The sequence below is a fragment of the Dermochelys coriacea genome, chromosome 2 (genome assembly GCF_009764565.3).
Source record: "Dermochelys coriacea isolate rDerCor1 chromosome 2, rDerCor1.pri.v4, whole genome shotgun sequence".
Lineage (NCBI taxonomy): Eukaryota > Metazoa > Chordata > Testudines > Dermochelyidae > Dermochelys > Dermochelys coriacea.
In genome coordinates, this window is record NC_050069.1 from 76645858 (window position 1) to 76663804 (window position 17947).

The window sequence follows — 17947 nt, forward strand, 5'->3', positions numbered from 1 at the left end:
AGTATCTCATTTATATATTTTTTCCTTTCCAACACCATTAAAGAGGCTATTAAGTTAGTGAAGTCTTGCACTAATGTGGAATTTCTTTGGAATTCTACTAACTGTTTTTCTGGGGAGATCCATGAAATCAGAAAATAGGATCCTTCAGAGCACTACGTATCCATAGTAATGGTCAGTGAAGGACAATTAATGAAAACTTAAGAGACTGGAAAGATGAAAGACTTGAAAAAAATCTTTAGTAAAACACAAGTTTTTATGACAAGTGCATTGACAGTAGCTTTACGTTTTAGGTGATTTGTTTGTACTTTTGGATTTATTTAGCAGTCAGTGAAAGTAGACCCTGCTTTCACTATCTTCTTTGAGTTGATATTCAGGTGTACAGATGGCATTCAATATTATTAAAACATCCCTTGCAAATTTTACAGTTCTGTCATTTATTTCCCAGGGTTCATACCTCATTATTTATTCACAGACTATGAATTCTATGTTAGTGTATAACTGGCAGTATTTCTAGACCCTACACATCCTTGGCCTCTTGTGTTGCACAAAAATGGTAAGGAATAGCCCTCCTCACAGCTTATCAGTTAGTCAACTTCAGAATCATAAGAGAATTTTGATATTTTCACAAACCAGAAGAGACACTATCAAATGAAATTGTAGCCTGCTACATTTGATTTATTTCTCTCTCCCTCCTTTAGATAAGATAAATCACTTCATCATTACAAACATAATTTATTAATAAAGTGTATCATTTTTAAAGAATAAATCATTTTAAAAGCCATCTACATATTAAAAAACCGGGTTCAGCTTTAATTTTCTTTCTCTCTTTCTCTCTCTCTCTCTTTTCATAGCAGACTGAATATAGTACTTGTGAAGTTCATATGATGGTTTTAAAACATTAGTTGACAAGCTTAAAAACAAAGTATCACATCTGATTGTGGGGCAAGACCAGTATAGTATAGTATGGGATACACAATGTAGAGCCAGAACCTTTAATCTTTTATAAACTTCCATGATTCTAATTTGCCATACAGCTTTGTTCTCTGAGACACTGGGTTAATGCTGCTTTCAACCAATGGAAACTTAGATAGAAAGAGAGAGAATAAAGGACATCTGTATAGATATAAGTGCTAAAGATTGACAGACAGAGTGTCAGGTTGTCGCCATCCAGAGCAGGAGATGGACAAAAAAAATTAAATATTTTCTTATAATACAGTAACTAGCATCTTTTCACATCCATTCTCTTTGGCTGAAGATAATTCAGGAGTGTGAGATTGAGATATCACTGTGTCAGATATTACTTCATTACACTAGCACCCAAAATACATATTATACAGCTAACTATGCTAATAAATGGTCTTATTGCTTTGCTATCTGGCAAGATTGTGAACCCCTTACTCTCACTAGTGAGCAGTAACTCACATGAATAAGTAGAGTCCTGTTTAAGTCACTGGAGCTACTTGCGTGAGTAACTGCTCACCAATGTGAGTAAGGGGTTTACAATCTGGTCTATAACAATTAAGGTTGATTTGACTTCGGTGGACTAGTCATGATTATAATAATGATTACTCATGTGAGTACTTCTTTTCAGGTTTATATTCTTGTTCTTTTAAAAAATATCATGAGAATTATTATAAAGTGGGCAACTTTCATGGCACAAAAATCTCCCCACTTTGGAAATGTTAAGTTTAATCAGATCTTATAGTGGTTTCAACCTATTTTAAAAAAGAACGTGCTTTGATGTGTTTCAATAGTGTGGGCAGGGCATTGCTGTCTGTGCCATCAGTGACAGCCCTGGTGGGTAAGAAGGGAAATATGCCAACGCTTCCCCTTCCTTAACTTTCTCAAACTGAAGTGTAAACCAAAAGCTTTTAGCAGAACTCAGTGGACAATCTCTCATTGACTCCTGTGGACAATAGGTGTGGTCCTTGGGGCACTAGTGCCATGTGGCCTTCATGGCTTGATTTCAGATCATTGTGAAAGATAGAACCTATCAAGAAGATGTTATAAAAACATTCTAATTTTTAAATTAGCTTCTCTGTCTGTAACTCATATCAGAAAGCAGTTTTGAAAAATACTACATTGGACAGAGACACTTGGCTAGCTGATTACTTTAAAATTACCCTCCATTTCACCGGGGAAAGGAATCATTTTGTCTGGATAATGACATTTGTGCAGGACTATCATGAAAAAGACATGTTGGTGTTGATTTGAATCAGGCGTTATGCTGAAATACAGCAAAACAGGATAATGATATCCTCAGGAGCTATAGCACTACTGTCGTTATATTAAATAGGATGTCAGATAATGATCTCCACACGAGATGCCTTTTTACCCTACATGTATTTAATACAACTTATCTTTCATTTTGTTCAGGGCAAAAATGATACATTCTGAGCATGTAGTTTCAAGAGGAAACAGAATAATCTGATAATGTGTCATATGTCAATTCAGCAATATTTGTGGAATAGCACAGCTATCTACGGCTTGGTGCTATGGTGTTTAAGAGAAAATGTAAACACTAAGTTTAATTAGTGAAAGACTCAATGTGGTAAAGAATATAAAGCATGCCTCAGGCTTGCTTCTGTCACTTATTTGCCATCTGTAATCCAAACAACACCTCTTACTGCATAACAGGCCAGTTGTAGCTCTGAGGCACTAGAGAAGTCCTCATGAGTGTCCATGTTGCTAGCTAATGTGCTTCTCAGTATTAATATCCTGTTTTTAAAAGATTGCTTCAAGTTACCCTATTTATACTTGTGATAGCTGACATTGCATGGACCCCAAATCTATTTGCCTAGTTTCCTACTAAAAATATTCAGTGAAAAGAGATTTCCATATCTGGAATCTTTTCACCCTTTGATTATTTAGCTCTTAAATGTGCACTATCATTTTTGTTCTGACATAAACATATCCATTAAAAGGACATTATCAAAGTATTTCTTGTCCATTGTAAAATCATATTTCTTCCCCCATCTCTCTATGGTTTATAATAATCCATTGAAAGATTGAAACTAGATAATGTGTTTTCTTAATCTTACCATTTAATGAAGAAGAAAGTTGTTTACTGGGACTGAAAATAGGGAGATCTGGGTTATAGTCCTGGCTCTACCACCGAAGTGCTCTATGATGTTAAGCAAGTCATTTAATTGCTTTCTCTTGGTTTTCCCACCTGTAAAATGGAGCTAAAATACATACCTATTTCATGGGGGTGATGAAAAGGCTTAGTTCTTTAATATATTTAAGGTTGCTTGAGATCCTCTGATGGAAAGTGCTCTATAAGTGGGGCCTCTCTGAACTGATCCAATGACTACTACACTCTTCTCCTTCGATCCTTTCTCGAGACTTACCTCTGCTTATGTGTCTGTGGAAAACTGGCACCTGGGAAAGGCTACGTAGAAGAACACTGGTGCTTCCTTATGTCTGTTTACATATTTATATTCAGGAAAACAAACAAACCTATAGATGATCTGAAAACAAGTTATGCACATACTAGCCTAAGTAAATATGTGGTCTTGTTACTGTTACCCTTTTCCTTCCTCCCCTTTTCACCTATTTTTACTCTCATTTGCTGTGTCCAGTCTTAATTTAGACTCTCATTCTGCGATGTGATATGTGTGGGTGGACCTTTCCACCCACATCCATTACTGTGCAAGATCAAGGTTGCAAGCTCTTTGAGGCAGAGATTGTGGAAAAAAACACAGGAAAAAACAGCTCCCAGCACAATGAGGCCCTGCTCCTGACTGAGGCCAAATTAATAATATCAAAGGGCACATTATTATTTATTTATTACAAACTGGCAAGTACAGGCTAATCATAAATGGCTTTCCCTATGTGAGCTCAAGAATGGATTTGACAGCAGGGATGAGGAAGAAAGAGACCGAATGCCTGAACACATTCTCCCAGTTAGGACCTTAACAGCGACCACCTCTGCACACCCCATCCCAGCACAAAAACAAAAAATGGACGGCTTCCATCTTTTTTATCGTTCCATATTTCACCACTCCCATTTTAGCTGCACTTGACTGCTTTGTAGGCGTAGACATGGTCGTGGTGGGAAAGGGAATTGAAGAGGGTGAAAAATCAGGATTTGCAATTGTGGAGATGTACACATGATCCAAGATTTTCAAAAGTAGCTAGTGATTTGGAGCATTTCAATTTTTGGGTGCCCAACATCAGACACTTTAAAGGGGCCTGATTTTCAAGGGACTTGCTAAAATCCAGGCCTTTTAACATCTCAAGGTGGGACCAAAATGATTTAGTCATTTCAAAGTTTGGGTTTTGGAGGGATGGGGCAAAGCTTTCACCAATTTATTGAACTTAATGCTGAATAGATCAGCTACTCTTGCAGTTTCTGGGATTCACAACCTGCCAAGGCTTTCACGGCTGTAGAGGTCATAGGTTTTTCAGCCAGATTAAGGCCGTGGGTGCAAACATGTATAGCTAATCCTGATAAATAAAATGGGAAACATTTAGAAAATTACCACAAATACAGTTGCATACAGATCTTCTGTGAATGGCTTTAGATGCCTTGATCCATACCATACTCCACCCCTTTCTCTAATGCTATATCATTTGCCTTTTCAAAGCACACAATTCTTGTCTTGGTGAATGATGGGATTAAGGTAGTAAAAGGATGACACAGAATAGTTGAAAAAATCCCGATAAATACAGCTTATTGAAAAAAGGAAAAACAGTTTTGTGAAAAATTTTGACGTATTAAATTTGTTCCAGAATTTGAAACAAACTTTTTGCAATTTTTTTAATTGACTTCTTGAATTTTCAAATTCTCCCCTTTTTTTCCTTTCCCCCATAGTGCAATAAAACTGATGAGGATGATATAATGATCAGACTTGTTTTTTAATTTTCTTAGTTTCCTTTTGCTCCTTTAACCTTTCAAAACTTCTCCAACTTTTTAAAAGCCACTGAGAAACAGAATTAGTTTCAAGTATCAGAGGGGTAGCCGTGTTATTCTGTATCCACAAAAACAATGAGGAGTCTGGTGGCACCTTAAAGACTAGCAGATTTATTTGGGCATAAGCTTTTGCGGGTAAAAAACCCACTTCTTCAGATGTGGGTTTAATTTCGTTTCATTTTTCCTCAGTAACCTTGCAAAAGTTGAAGAAGTTTTGAGAAGTTAGAATCACACATGGAAAAAATTTTAAAAAGTGAAGAAACCCCAATACCTAGACATCATTTATTCTAGTCTATTCATTTATGAAAAGGCAGATGGGGAAAAACCCAAAAATCAAAATGTTGAAAATGGCAATTTCAATGAAGGTCTAGAATATAAAACAAAAAAACTTAAACTAACAAACAAAGCTTTTTGCAACAAGGTTTTCATTTTGAAAAAGGTCATTTTTCATCAGAAAAAGGTTGGACTTAAAAGTTTTGATGAGCTGTACAGTAAAGCTCAAAATGACAATAAATATACATATTTCTAGTTTTTTCTAGATTGTGGATCTGGTTTTATGTCAGACGCTTTGCTAAAGTAGTATTTTATTATCTGTATTGTCCTATTAGGACATACGTGTGTAGTATAACATAGGGCTCCAGGTTGAGTACATTTGCTTAAGACAAAGAGGAAATAAAAGTCAGGCAAACTCCATGTTTCCTGGCTCTTTGAAGTATTGATGCACAGCTGTTTACTGCCTGAAAGCCCATCCATTTAAATCAATGAGTTAGATCATGCCATGAGGGAGATGTGAATCCCAGCCATGTGAGGGGCTAGTCAAGTTGGGGGAACTGATCCCCTGCATGTTGTACTCTCTGCACTAATTATCTGTTCTTGTCTAGGTGATGGCTCTTTGCCAAACCCCTTTGTCTCTTCTCTCCCCCCGCCCCTTTCCCAACCACCAATATTGTTCATATATCTGCTTTCCATACAATCATATGGAGGTAATATGGAAGCCCAAAACACTGATCAAAAGAGATGCACCAGCAGACTAGCCAGTCCTTGGCCACCCAAATTGTGTATATCATTAATGCCTCATTTATATCTAGAAGTAAGTGACAGGAGAAGACTACAGCTTGAGTGGTACAAACATTTAGGCTACGTCTATGCTCTGAGCAAGATGTGACTCCCAGCTCCTATGCACATACATGTCCTAGCTCTCATTGAGCTAGCGTACTAACACTAGTAGTGTAGCTATGGTAGTGTGGGCAGCGGTGAGTGGTGGCTCAAGCTAGCCATATCAAGTGCAAACTGCCTGAACCCCTTTTGTTTGTACTCTGTATAAGAGCTAGCACAAGTGTGTGTATGTGAGCTGGGAATCACACCCCAGCTCGTAGTATAGACATACTCAAAGGTATATAATTGTACGTGTCAGTGGTCTCTGACATCCAACAATCCCTAAACCCCTTTGTCATTTCCACTGTGAAGTACCATTTAACATGTAGGACCAAATCCTGCTCACTTTGCTCATGCAAGTAGTCCCGTTGACCTCATGAGACTACTCATGAGTAACTGGAGCAGGATTTGGCCCTTTGTGTATCCACAACCGATAGGGTTGCTGGTTTGGGTGGACATATTCCTGGAGGTTCCATCACATGACATAATCTTTAATTAAATATTAATCATGGAATTCTAGGTTTAGATAACCCTTGCGGTCCCTTGTAGTCTAATAACCCCCTGCCAAGATGCAGGATTTGTTGTATCTAAACCATCTAAGATAGATGGCAGTCCAGCCTCCTTTTGAAAATTTCCAGGGAAGGATCTTCCACAACCTCCGTAGGCAGTCTGTTCCATTGTCCTATAGTTCCTACAGTTAAGAATTTTTTCCTAGATTTAATCTAAATCTGCTGTGCTGTAGTTTGAACCCATTGCCTCTTGTCTTGCCCTCTGTGGCAAGAGAACAATTTTCTCCATCTTCTTTATGGCAGCCTTTCACGTATTAGAAGACTACTATCATGTCCACCCCCAGCCCTTAATATCCTCTTTTCCAACTAAACATACCCAGTTCCTTCAGCCTTTGCTCATATGGCTTGCATTACATCCCTTTGATCATCTTTGTCACTCACTTCTGGATTCTTTCTGGTTTCCCCACATTCTTTCTTTACATTGGTGATCAAAATTGGACACAGCACTCTAGCTGATGCCTAACCAACACCAAGTAGAGCGGTACTATCACCTCCTGTGACTTGCCTCTGTTAATGCAACCTAAAATTGCACTTTCTTTTTTTGCAGCAGCATCTCATTGCTGACTCATGTGGAGGTTGTGATTCACTATAACTCCCAGATCTTTCTCAGCAATGCTGCTGCCAAGCCAGCTAACCCCCATTCTGTATTTGTGCCATTGTTTTTTCTTCCCTAAGTGTAGCACCTTACATTTGTATTTGTTGAATTTCATTTTGTTGTCTATAACTCAGTTCTCCAAGAGCCCTCTGAATTGTAGCCCTATCCTCCTAAGTATTGGCAACCCTCCCATTCTCCCGCACCAGCTTTGTGCCATTTGCAAATTTGATCAGCATGCTCCCTGTTCCTACATCCGGGTCATTAATAAAGATGTTAAACAACATCAGATCCAGAAGAGATCCCTGTGGACCCCCACTTGAGTTCTTCCTCCAATCCAACACCATTCCATTAATAGGTTTCAGAGTAGCAGCCATGTTAGTCTGTATTCACAAAAAGAAAAGGAGTACTTGTGGCACCTTAGAGACTAACAAATTTATTTGAGCATAAGCTTTCGTGAGCTACAGCTCACTTCATCGGATGCATTCAGTGGAAAATACATTAATAGTTATTCTTTGTTTGCAGTTTAACCAATTATGTATCCACTTAATTGATAGTTCCACCAAGCCCACTTTTCTCCATTTTACTTATCAGAATGTCATGTGGGACTGTGTCAAAAGCCTGGTTGAAGTCCGGTAATATTATGTCCACTGCATTCCCCCTATCCACCAAAGTTCTCTAACCTTTAATTCCTGGAGACTCCAGGACAATCCTGGAAGACTGGTAACCCCAACAAACAAAGGGAGATTTGTGATTGTCTGGCATGTGTCACTTGGTTGCCTCTATCCCTTCATGCTTTTCTGTACACACATCCCAAGTGGTTGTTACTACAGCTTGACGTCTCTGACTTGGAGCAGGGCGTGCTTAAGGGACATAAGGGGCAATGTATACCATTTTGAAATGTTAAGTGGACTTTGCTTCCTTTTTGTTCTGGAAGTACTGCATGTCTGAGCTACTCCTAGGATCTACAGCACATACTCCTGCACATTGGTACCAAACTGGGTTCTGAGGAGCAAAGAGCATATAGTGAGCCTTTTCCCAGTACATATTGAAAATATTATGTGCAGACAGGAATATGGCATTGTAATTTAGACACTGTCATAATCAAATGGCAATATATGATAATTCATTTAAACATACTTATGAAAACTGAAAAATAACCTGACCTCCACAGTGCATGGACAAAAGTCCCCTCGGTTTTTACTTTTTCCAGTTGTTTCTAGTTGTTTCTTTTAGTTCACTAATAGATGTTGGAATTGGATATTTATCATAGCATCTATGTAGACTGAAAGAATAAGTAAAATACTTGAAAATAAAATAAGTGAAAATTCAAGTAAAACTTCAGTGCTGCAAGCATTAAAATGACAATCAAATTCTTCATATTTTATGAAGAGCTAGGGTGCTAAATAAAAATTATACCAGTACATCCAATAGAGTGCAGTACTGTACTTCAATCTATAAACAGTATAAAGCTCAAACAAGCTTATTGTGTTAGGTTTGAATTGCATGCTTCCTAGTGTGTGTGTGTGAGTGCTTCAGAAAAAAACCCAATACATTTCTCAAGAATCCTTTGCAATCTTAATTCTTTAACAAGATGTTGGTGAGTATAAGTTATGTGGTACTCTTACGGTTGAGATTTTTCTATTTATGTGACATTACAGTATTGTGTAGGCTTGAAAAAAAGTGTGAGATGAGACAAAATGTAAATATAGCCCAGTTCTGTAGTTTACGATTAAAATTGTTAAAAATCTGTACTTTGAAGATGATTATTACTTTCTCTTGTAAATCAATTAAAAGTTTTCATAGGAAAAGTGTTATATAAGTGCTAAATATTAATATAAATATGTGGAGGATCTTGCATACTACGGTGAAAAAGTTGTGACTAATAACGTGTGTTAGTATTAAACCAGTCTTAAGCTGTGTATTACAAGAGCTGAAGTACAATTAGTGCACTGTGGGACAAAGGTATTTAGGTGCCTAAAGATACAGACAGGCACCTAGTGGGAAATCAGTGGAAGTTAGACAATTAGGCCCTTTTGAGAATCTGAGTAGGTACCTGTCTGCATCTTGAGGAGCCTACATACTTTGAAAATTTGAGCCCATATGCTTTTTGTAGTAAGGTAACATTTAAGGTTCATCCCCATCCATACATTTGTACTGTTGTCTGTAAGCAAAAGAGAGTGTAGTGTGTGAAGGTCTGTGTTTACAAGTAACGTCACCTGCTATTTGGAGAGTCTAGTTTTCAACATTAATTGGCCTAAAATATTGGGGAGTATTTCTGTACAAATATCCTGATCTAAAGTTCAGTGTTTCAGCAGGGAATAGGGGGGTTCACACATGCTTCATCCATTCTTTATTGTTAGCTCTCTGCTTTTTTATGAATTCACTCAGACCATGTGAAACATACATCTTAGAGTTAATATTAGCCTCCTGAAATGTGCCCAAATAATTATCCTACGGACTACAGCTCTCTGTTTAGAATATGTGCAGTAGCATTGCAAACTTCTCCACAAGGGATATCTGGACCTTTTCAGCTTAAACAAATGTCTTCCAGGAAATCATTATCTAAATTTTGTCAGACTTTCATCAATAACTATATCTAAACCCTATTTTTAGTTTATATAGAAATATGGGGTTTGTGTTTATATGGCAAAAAGGATATTTATGTTTTCCATGAAGACACTGTTTATGTACATCACTTTAAACTGAGACTATGGCTATCTCGTATTTGGGTGACTTGCACAATAGATTTATATTATATCCCTGATATGAAATATGACAATCTGTTATATTAAGCAAGCAGATCACATACACAGGTAAGCCAGTTTTTTTGTGATTCAGGACCAAGCTATTAAAATTTCAATTCAGTAAAAGAATCAACCACCTTGCAGTGCTTTTCCACTGGTAAAGTATGCCTAATTAGTTCAATATACTATTGATTAATGATTTACCATTTTTGAACGCCTGATCCAAATTCCATTGCAGTCAAGGCAGATATTCCATTGACTTCAAATTGTTTTAAATCAGGCTCATAGTTTTTTGACTTTCCATGTTACAGAGCAATGCCATCAGCTAATTTAATTTTGTACAATTAAATCTGCAAATATAGCTTCCAGTATTTTGTAAGATTTCTACAAAAGGCATGGTAGGAGTGCATGATTATGAAGGGATAGTGAGCGAGCATCTTCATGCTAGTGCCAACCTCTGCTTCTGATTTGGACAAAATAGCCATCCCCTTAAACCTTACGTAAAGTCGTGGTTAATACAGTACAATGGTTTTGTGTTCACATAGTGAAAGCGTCATTTCTTTAAATACAGATAATTGTCTAGACAGAAGCAGTATTGAAGCTACCTCCAACTAGCGCAAAATGTGGCCTGAAAATGAAGCAACATATTGGCAATTTAATTAGTCAGGGGTACAGAGCATTTTTCTGCTACCCCAATAACAGAAGTGGGTCACAAAGCTGTAGCTCATGAAAGCTTATGCTCAAATAAATTTGTTAGTCTCTAAGGTGCCACAAGTACTCATTTTCTTTTTTGTGAATACAGACTAACATGGCTGCTACTCTGAAACACTTTTCTAGGTATCATCCCTACTCTCAATCCTTCTGCAAGATGCATTTGGGGACTTTTCTGCAATTGAAGAAACAAAGATTAAATTATTCCTGTTGACTTTCTCTGTTTAATATTGCTTAGTGGTATAAGCATCAGGTGTGAATTCCCTGGAATCACAGGTTCAAATGCTGCAGGGGTGGACTTGGCTATTCATCTCTCTGAGATTGGTAAATGGAGTTTCATTAAGCTTAGTGTATGTGAGTCATTTGAAGACCTTAAAACTCAAGATCCATTCTATGTAGATGCCAAAGACCCAAACCTGTGATCTTTTGTGTAAAGATAGAGAGGTAGTCCTTTTGCCCTGGGCCAAAATTTCCTTACCTCCTCTGTTGTGTTACATGCTCAGCACAAGTTGGCTGTTGCCCTCAATGGTGTATAGCTGGAAGGCACTACAGTAGAACCTCAGAGTTACAAACACTAAGGTTACAAACTGACCGGTCAACCACACACCTCATTTGGAACCGGCAGTAGGCAATCAGGCAGCAGGGACAAAAAAAAATAACCCAAAACCTAAATACTGTACAGTACAGTAGTGTGTTAAACATAAACTACTAAAAATATAAAGGGAAAATTTAAAAAAAAAAAGATTTGACAAGGTCAGGAAACTGTTTCTGTGCTTGTTTCATTTAAATTAAGATGATTAAAAGTAGCATTTTTCTTTGGCATAGTAAAGTTTCAAAGCAGCATTAAGTCAATGTTCAGTTGCAAACTTTTGAAAGAACAACCATAACGTTTTGTTCAGAGTTACGAACATTTCAGAGTTACAAACAACCTCCATTCCCAAAGTGTTCGTAACGCTATGGTTCTATTGTATATACACATGCAAAATACTACTATTGTTTCAGTTATATGAGTGCCTATTTTCATTTTCCAAGTGAACAAATGGGGATTTCCAATACAACTGTCATGGGATGGACAGAGATATATGTTAGTTTTCAAGGGTCTATCTACCAAACTGCTCTTAAGATCCTCTTCAAGTTTTATCCATCAGTGTTCTCTCTTCTTCTTAAAATTACTGAAACATAAATAAAGGAGGATACAGATATTTTCACTTGCCTCTCTTCCATGTTCTAAAGCTTATATTTTCTTTGTCATTTTGAATCAATTTGTCTTTCTTGATACCACAGGAATCAAAATAGCCCTTTGAGTCCTCTATGTTGGTGTAGAAAAGATTGGAGGCCCGATTCTCCTTCATTTTACACTTGTGTAACTCCAGTGGAATTTTTCCTGATTTACACCAGTGTTGAGTGTAAAGAGAACCAAGCCCTGGCTGTGAGTCGGAAAGAGTTATTATATATGAAACAGCAATGCTAAGTATGTTCTATCAGTAACAAAAGGGTTTGATGCTGCCATTGAATCAATCCCAAAGTAAGATACTACTCAACCTGAGTAAAATCAGCAGAATCTGAACCTAAATTAACCTCCTGAACAGCCTCTGAATGGTGTTATTTTTATAATATTTTTGTTTCTCAGATGATTCAGGCTTATGCTGAATTTTCCTGATAAGTTTCCACCAGTTTATCCTTTACACTAGTGTACCAAGAGTCATCCATAGCAAACAGCATAAAAGACGGGATTTATAGCACATCTTGCATTCGATGAAGTGAGCTGTAGCTCATGAAAGCTTATGCTCAAATAAATTTGTTAGTCTCTAAGGTGCCACAAGTACTCCTTTTCTTTTTTTGCAAGAAGTAGATGTTCCCTTTCTACTCCCCCAGCATCCACCCTGTTTTCTGATTAAAAAGTCTCCTCTGACTCTCCAGATGCTAAATATTAGGTTCTGTATTTTAGGTGATAGACATTATTGCCACTTTCTGGCTCTGTGAAGATCACTTGACTGCTTGATATTACTAGTGGCCAAAACATTGTTTTACAAATGTTTTGGTGAACCTACGTTTCCTTTATGGGAACGTAATCTGGAAGGATTTTGAGTCATTTTAATATCTGGTTGGACATGTAATTTTCTGGCCCATTTATCTGCCCATAGGATTCCACATAGAGGTATGTTTTGTTTGTGCTCTAACTAAAGATTTGACCTGTAGGAATTTTCTAGATATATGCTCTTGCTTCTGGTACTCTGGAAATAAAGTTTGCCACGATGTGACTGTTTCCATATCATCTGGCAGACTCCATAGTCAGTGTACCTTGAGGCCATTCTAAATTAAAACAATGGTATTAATAATGAGACTGCCACCTAATACATAAGGGGACACAGCATGAAAGTAGCCTTGCCAAGTTAAGCAATGATGCACTCTGAATAATCTAGCAACTCTAGAAGACTAAATTAGTGCAATAGCTCTACATCAGCAAAAACATCCCTTTCTAATAAGGCTACTGCCTTGCTCTAGAACAGAGGTGGGCAAACTACGGCCCACGGGCCACATCCGGCCTGCAGGACCGTCCTGCCCGGCCCTTGAGCTCCTGGCCGGGGAGGCTAGCCCCCGGCCCCTCCCCCACAGCTACACCGCCATGCGGGCAGTGGGGCTGTGAGGTCCTGCCACTGTGAGCGGCATGGTAAGGTGGCAGTGGCGGGAGGTTGTGTAGGAGGTCCCGGGGGGCAGTCAGGGGACAGAGAGCAGGGGGTGGTTGGATGGGGCGGAGGTTTGGGGGGGTGTCGGGGGGGGAACGGGGCGGTTGGACAGGCATGGGAGTCCCAAAGGGCTTGTCAGGCAGTGGGGGTGTGGATGGGGTCGGGACAGTCCAGGGACTGGGAGCAGGAGGGGTTGGATGGGGGTGGGGTCCCAGGAGGCTTGTCAGGGGGCAGAGGTGTTGATAGGGGTTGGGCGGCTTGGATAGGTGTGGGAGACCTCGGGGGCCTGTCAGGGGGCGGGGGTGTGTATTGAGGTCGGGGCAGTCAGGGGATAGGGACAGGGAGCAGGCGGCGTAGGATGGGGGTGGGGTCCAGGGGGGGCGTTGGGGGCTGGGGCAGTCAGGAGACAAGGAGTGGGGGAGGTGGATGGGGGCAGGAAGTGGGAGAGGGTTGATAGGGGGTGGGAGCCAGGCTGTTTGGGGGGCACAGCCTTCCCTACCCGGCCCTCCATACAGTTTCGCACCCCAATGTGACTCTTGGGCCAAAAAGTTTGCCCACCCCTGCTCTAGAACTCAGAGGAACACATCTACTTGTGTTGAAATATTAAAGTTGTTTGATTGTTAATGACACCAGGATTTAATATCAGACACACAAGTCTTGTCTTAAACTCAATTTTCCTCTTACATACGTGAGAACTCATTGTTTATGTTGAAAAACAAGTTCTTGAACTTGACTTTTGGACTGACATGGCAGAATGTATATTCTATTATAGGATCACAATACCTAATTTGTCTCTTATTTACATTTGTTTTACACCAGAGGAACACCAATGATTTTACTCTTGATTAACTCTGGTGTAAGTGTAGGGAGAATCAAGTCTGTAGTATTTAGAGATGGAAAAGACCTATATGTTCACTCAGTCCATCCCTCTGCAAGATAGGATATATTCCACCCATTACGGGAGGTACAATATCATATATTAAATTGATACTACATGTTAAAATACAGTTAGCCAAAGCTGAGAAATATGACGCGTTCTATTGGTTAAAAATGAAGTCTTGGTAACATGTTGCTCATAATTTTGGTATATTGTTCTTAATATGAAGTCAGCTGTGCCAATTCAAAGAACCTGTTCTGAGTTTGTTTGGAAAATGCTTTAAAATGTATGTTTCTGATACTTGGTGGTATTTCATTAGCAGGTACATATTTATTCTGTTGACTAAAATTTGATGAAATTCTATAGAGAATAAATGGTGGGCCATTTACTCAGCAGGAAAGGGAGCTACATGAATTTATGCAATCTGAGGCTCTGGTCCAATATATTTTAGCCCCCTAAAATGTGCTTGTGAACATAACAATGTGTATGGCATCATCCTCATTTGGCTTATTTTCTTGAAATTTCTGATCTATCTTTGTATGTAGCTTAATTAAGAAAACAGGTTGAGATATTCATTATGAGCTTCATCTTTCAGTGAAATGATTTTTGCATACCATTACAGAGAAAGGAATGCAAATAGTCTGTGATTGTCCTTATTTAATTGTTATAGAACGTTTTATTGCATTCACAGCCAACTGTAGAGCTAATAAGACTTTAGGATTCACTTGATTTACATGTAGTTTAGACCTAAAATATGTAAATGTTGTAAAACTAGTAATGTGAGCGTTTCAGAATTCAGCTGGAACCTTGAAAGCAACGTAAATTGATAGAGGCCTGACATATGTTGCTGTGTCAAAATACATATAGATTTTTTAAAAAATCATTTTAGTATCATCAATCATATTGCAGCAAGAAATGTAATGTCATGAACATTTACATATGGACTGCTCTGAAATGTTCTGACAATGTTATGTTTGAGTGATGTTTCAACCCTGTCTTTTTTCTTTTTTTTCTTTTTTTTTTTTTTTGTTTACGAGTTTAAAAACACTGCTCATCTCTGTCATATGCTGTACAGGATGAAACATTTTCTTAGCAAGAATCAGACAGCCAGGGTGCTGCTGGAACACAGAGAATATGCTGCTGTCTGTTCAAAATGCAGCCTAATGAGCCAGACTAAATACAATGGACAATAGAGCTGTGGGAAAAGAAAGTGCTTTTGATGGAGCTGTGTGGATCAACTGGAGCTTTAACCTCTAACTAGTTTTCATTTTTCATCTTTACAATTTCCATTTCCACTTTTTGTTCATATAACTTACATTTCAATGAATGGATCCTCCAGCCTATGTGACAGTTTTGTGTGCTCTGATAAGGAAACAGCAGGTTATGTTTGGTCTGGTTATTATCCTAGTAATCATTTTTTTGTTTTTTTTTCTCTTTCTTAGTCACGACCTATTCCCTCACACCTTACTTCAGCAGTAGCAGAGAGTATCCTGGCTTCAGCCTGTGAGAGTGAAAGCAGAAATGCCGCAAAAAGAATGCGGTTGGATAGACAGCAGGTACTGTTGTTTGGGGTCTACCACATGCGTATTTATAATTAATGGAGTGAGGGTAATTTACATAGGTTATCACACAGAGGGGTGGTACATCTCTCTTATATTTACTGTTAGCAAAAATAATTAAATGTCTATAGATTTTATGTGTTAAATAAATACATGAAAATGCCTTGTGTCGGTGTTTAGAAATGTGTTGAGCATATCTAATGTGAATGGATGGATAAAGAGATTATCATACATCTGTGTGTAATAGTTGTGTACTTTATGTACTGTATGTGTGTATTTTATATATACAAATATACATAATGTACAGTGCAGACATAATATATATATATACAATTATACTTTACATTATATATATATGTATAATCTTCCTCTGTGTGTGAATTTATAAATATAATGAAGAGTGAAAATACCTATTTGTTTTTAGTAGAAAGGTTACTGAGATATTTCCCAAATTACTGTACTATCAGTTGTCTTGTAAATCAGTCTTTTAAAATTCATATCAATATTTATCTCATTTTATTCTTACATTATTCAGTATCTAGTATACTGTATGTTAGAGTTATAATTGTTTTCATTTTATTTGCTGGAAACATGCTTCCTTTCCAACTTAAAATCAAAGTGGTAGCCAGTCTTAAATTTTGCTTATTTAATTGCTCCAGGATCATGGTGAATGTCTGACCTTTTTATTTCAGAAAATAAGTGTTTTTTATTTTATCTGATGATATTGTAAAGTAAAAGCCCAAAGACACCACAACTGTATTGAAACTTGATTTAAACTCATGGTTGATAAACGTTTTCTTTGCATGCACTTTTCCAAAGGGATAGACGTTTTGCCTTTATCTACTTTCTGTAGCCTTCCTTCACAGCCTTTCTTGGAACAGTGGATGCTTAGGATTATCCTTTGAATGCTGATAGCTAAGAGTCTGGAAATGTATATTGCTATGTCTTTTTGCTGATATTTTGTCTTTTGTGACATTTCAATTAACGTTATGGATACACCTTAAGGTCTTCTAGTTACAGGTATATAAAACATCTAATAAGTGCTGATTAGTTAGGGGCTGTTCTCATACAGATTTTGAAGTTCTTTATGTTCTGTCATTTGCTCTCTGGGAAGCAACAGAACCACAGAACAAATGTGTTTAGCTCACAGAGAAGAGGGAAGATGTTATATTAACAGCAGTTACTTTGGTTGCATTTTTCAGAGTAGCAGCCGTGTTAGTCTGTATTCGCAAAAAGAAAAGGAGTACTTGTGGCACCTTAGAGACTAACAAATTTATTAGAGCATAAGCTTTCGTGAGCTACAGCTCACTTCATCGGATGCATTTGGTGGAAAAAAACAGAGGAGAGATTTATATACACACACACAGAGAACATGAAACAATGGGTTTATCATACACACTGTAAGGAGAGTGATCACTTAAGATAAGTAGTCTCCAAAGGGAGAGTTGTCCTCACCATTCCTCCATGATCACAAACATGGTGTCAGGCCAAATCAGGGTGACAAAGAGATTCACAGTGAAGAAAAATAGAACCCTTGGGATTCTCTCCAGAATGTGAAAGATTGATTTAAATAGAAACACTTTAAAACTATAGGAGGTAGCCTAACTGAGTACTATTTAGGCATTTTCTGGATTTGGATAATTCCTTTCACCTGCAGATTTTGGTGGCACTTACAGTAACTTCTTTTAATTTGTACTTCTAAAATGCATAATCTGAAGCAATGAAAACTCCCAATTAATCTTTTTAATTAAAAAGTTCATGTTAAGGTCACAAAGCTGCCTGTACAGAAGATATGTTGGATTCTTGATCCTTTCACCTTCCTCACTCTTTTTGGCAATATGGGCGTGGGGCATTATGGAGACAATTGTAAGTAATTACAGCAACGTCATAACTATAATTTTCCATTCTAAAGTTTCACAATGTGTTTCTGAAATACGTGGGCAGATTCACTTGAGTCTTATGCCTGTTTACGCAAGCATAGGCTCTGGCAGAGATCCCAGTAGTGGAACCTGTCGGGGGATGAGGTTGCAGTGGTGAAAAACAACTATGTCATCAGTCATGCCAGGAGGACCCTAGCACAGCACAGAAATTGAGTAGTCCTGGCAGGAAGCTAAGAGTATCTGGTAAGAATGCTC

General features: G+C 38.0%; 1 protein-coding gene across 6 annotated transcripts in view; it reads left to right on the top strand.

The window, feature by feature from the left end:
• Positions 1-17947, top strand: part of NOL4 (nucleolar protein 4) — a 268955-nt gene that overhangs the window by 205545 nt on the left and 45463 nt on the right. For all 6 annotated transcript variants that reach the window (XM_038392935.2, XM_038392933.2, XM_038392936.2 and 3 more), the window contains one exon: positions 15696-15809. In XM_038392935.2, coding sequence (XP_038248863.1) covers positions 15696-15809 — 114 coding nt within the window. The remainder of the gene's footprint in view (positions 1-15695; positions 15810-17947) is intronic.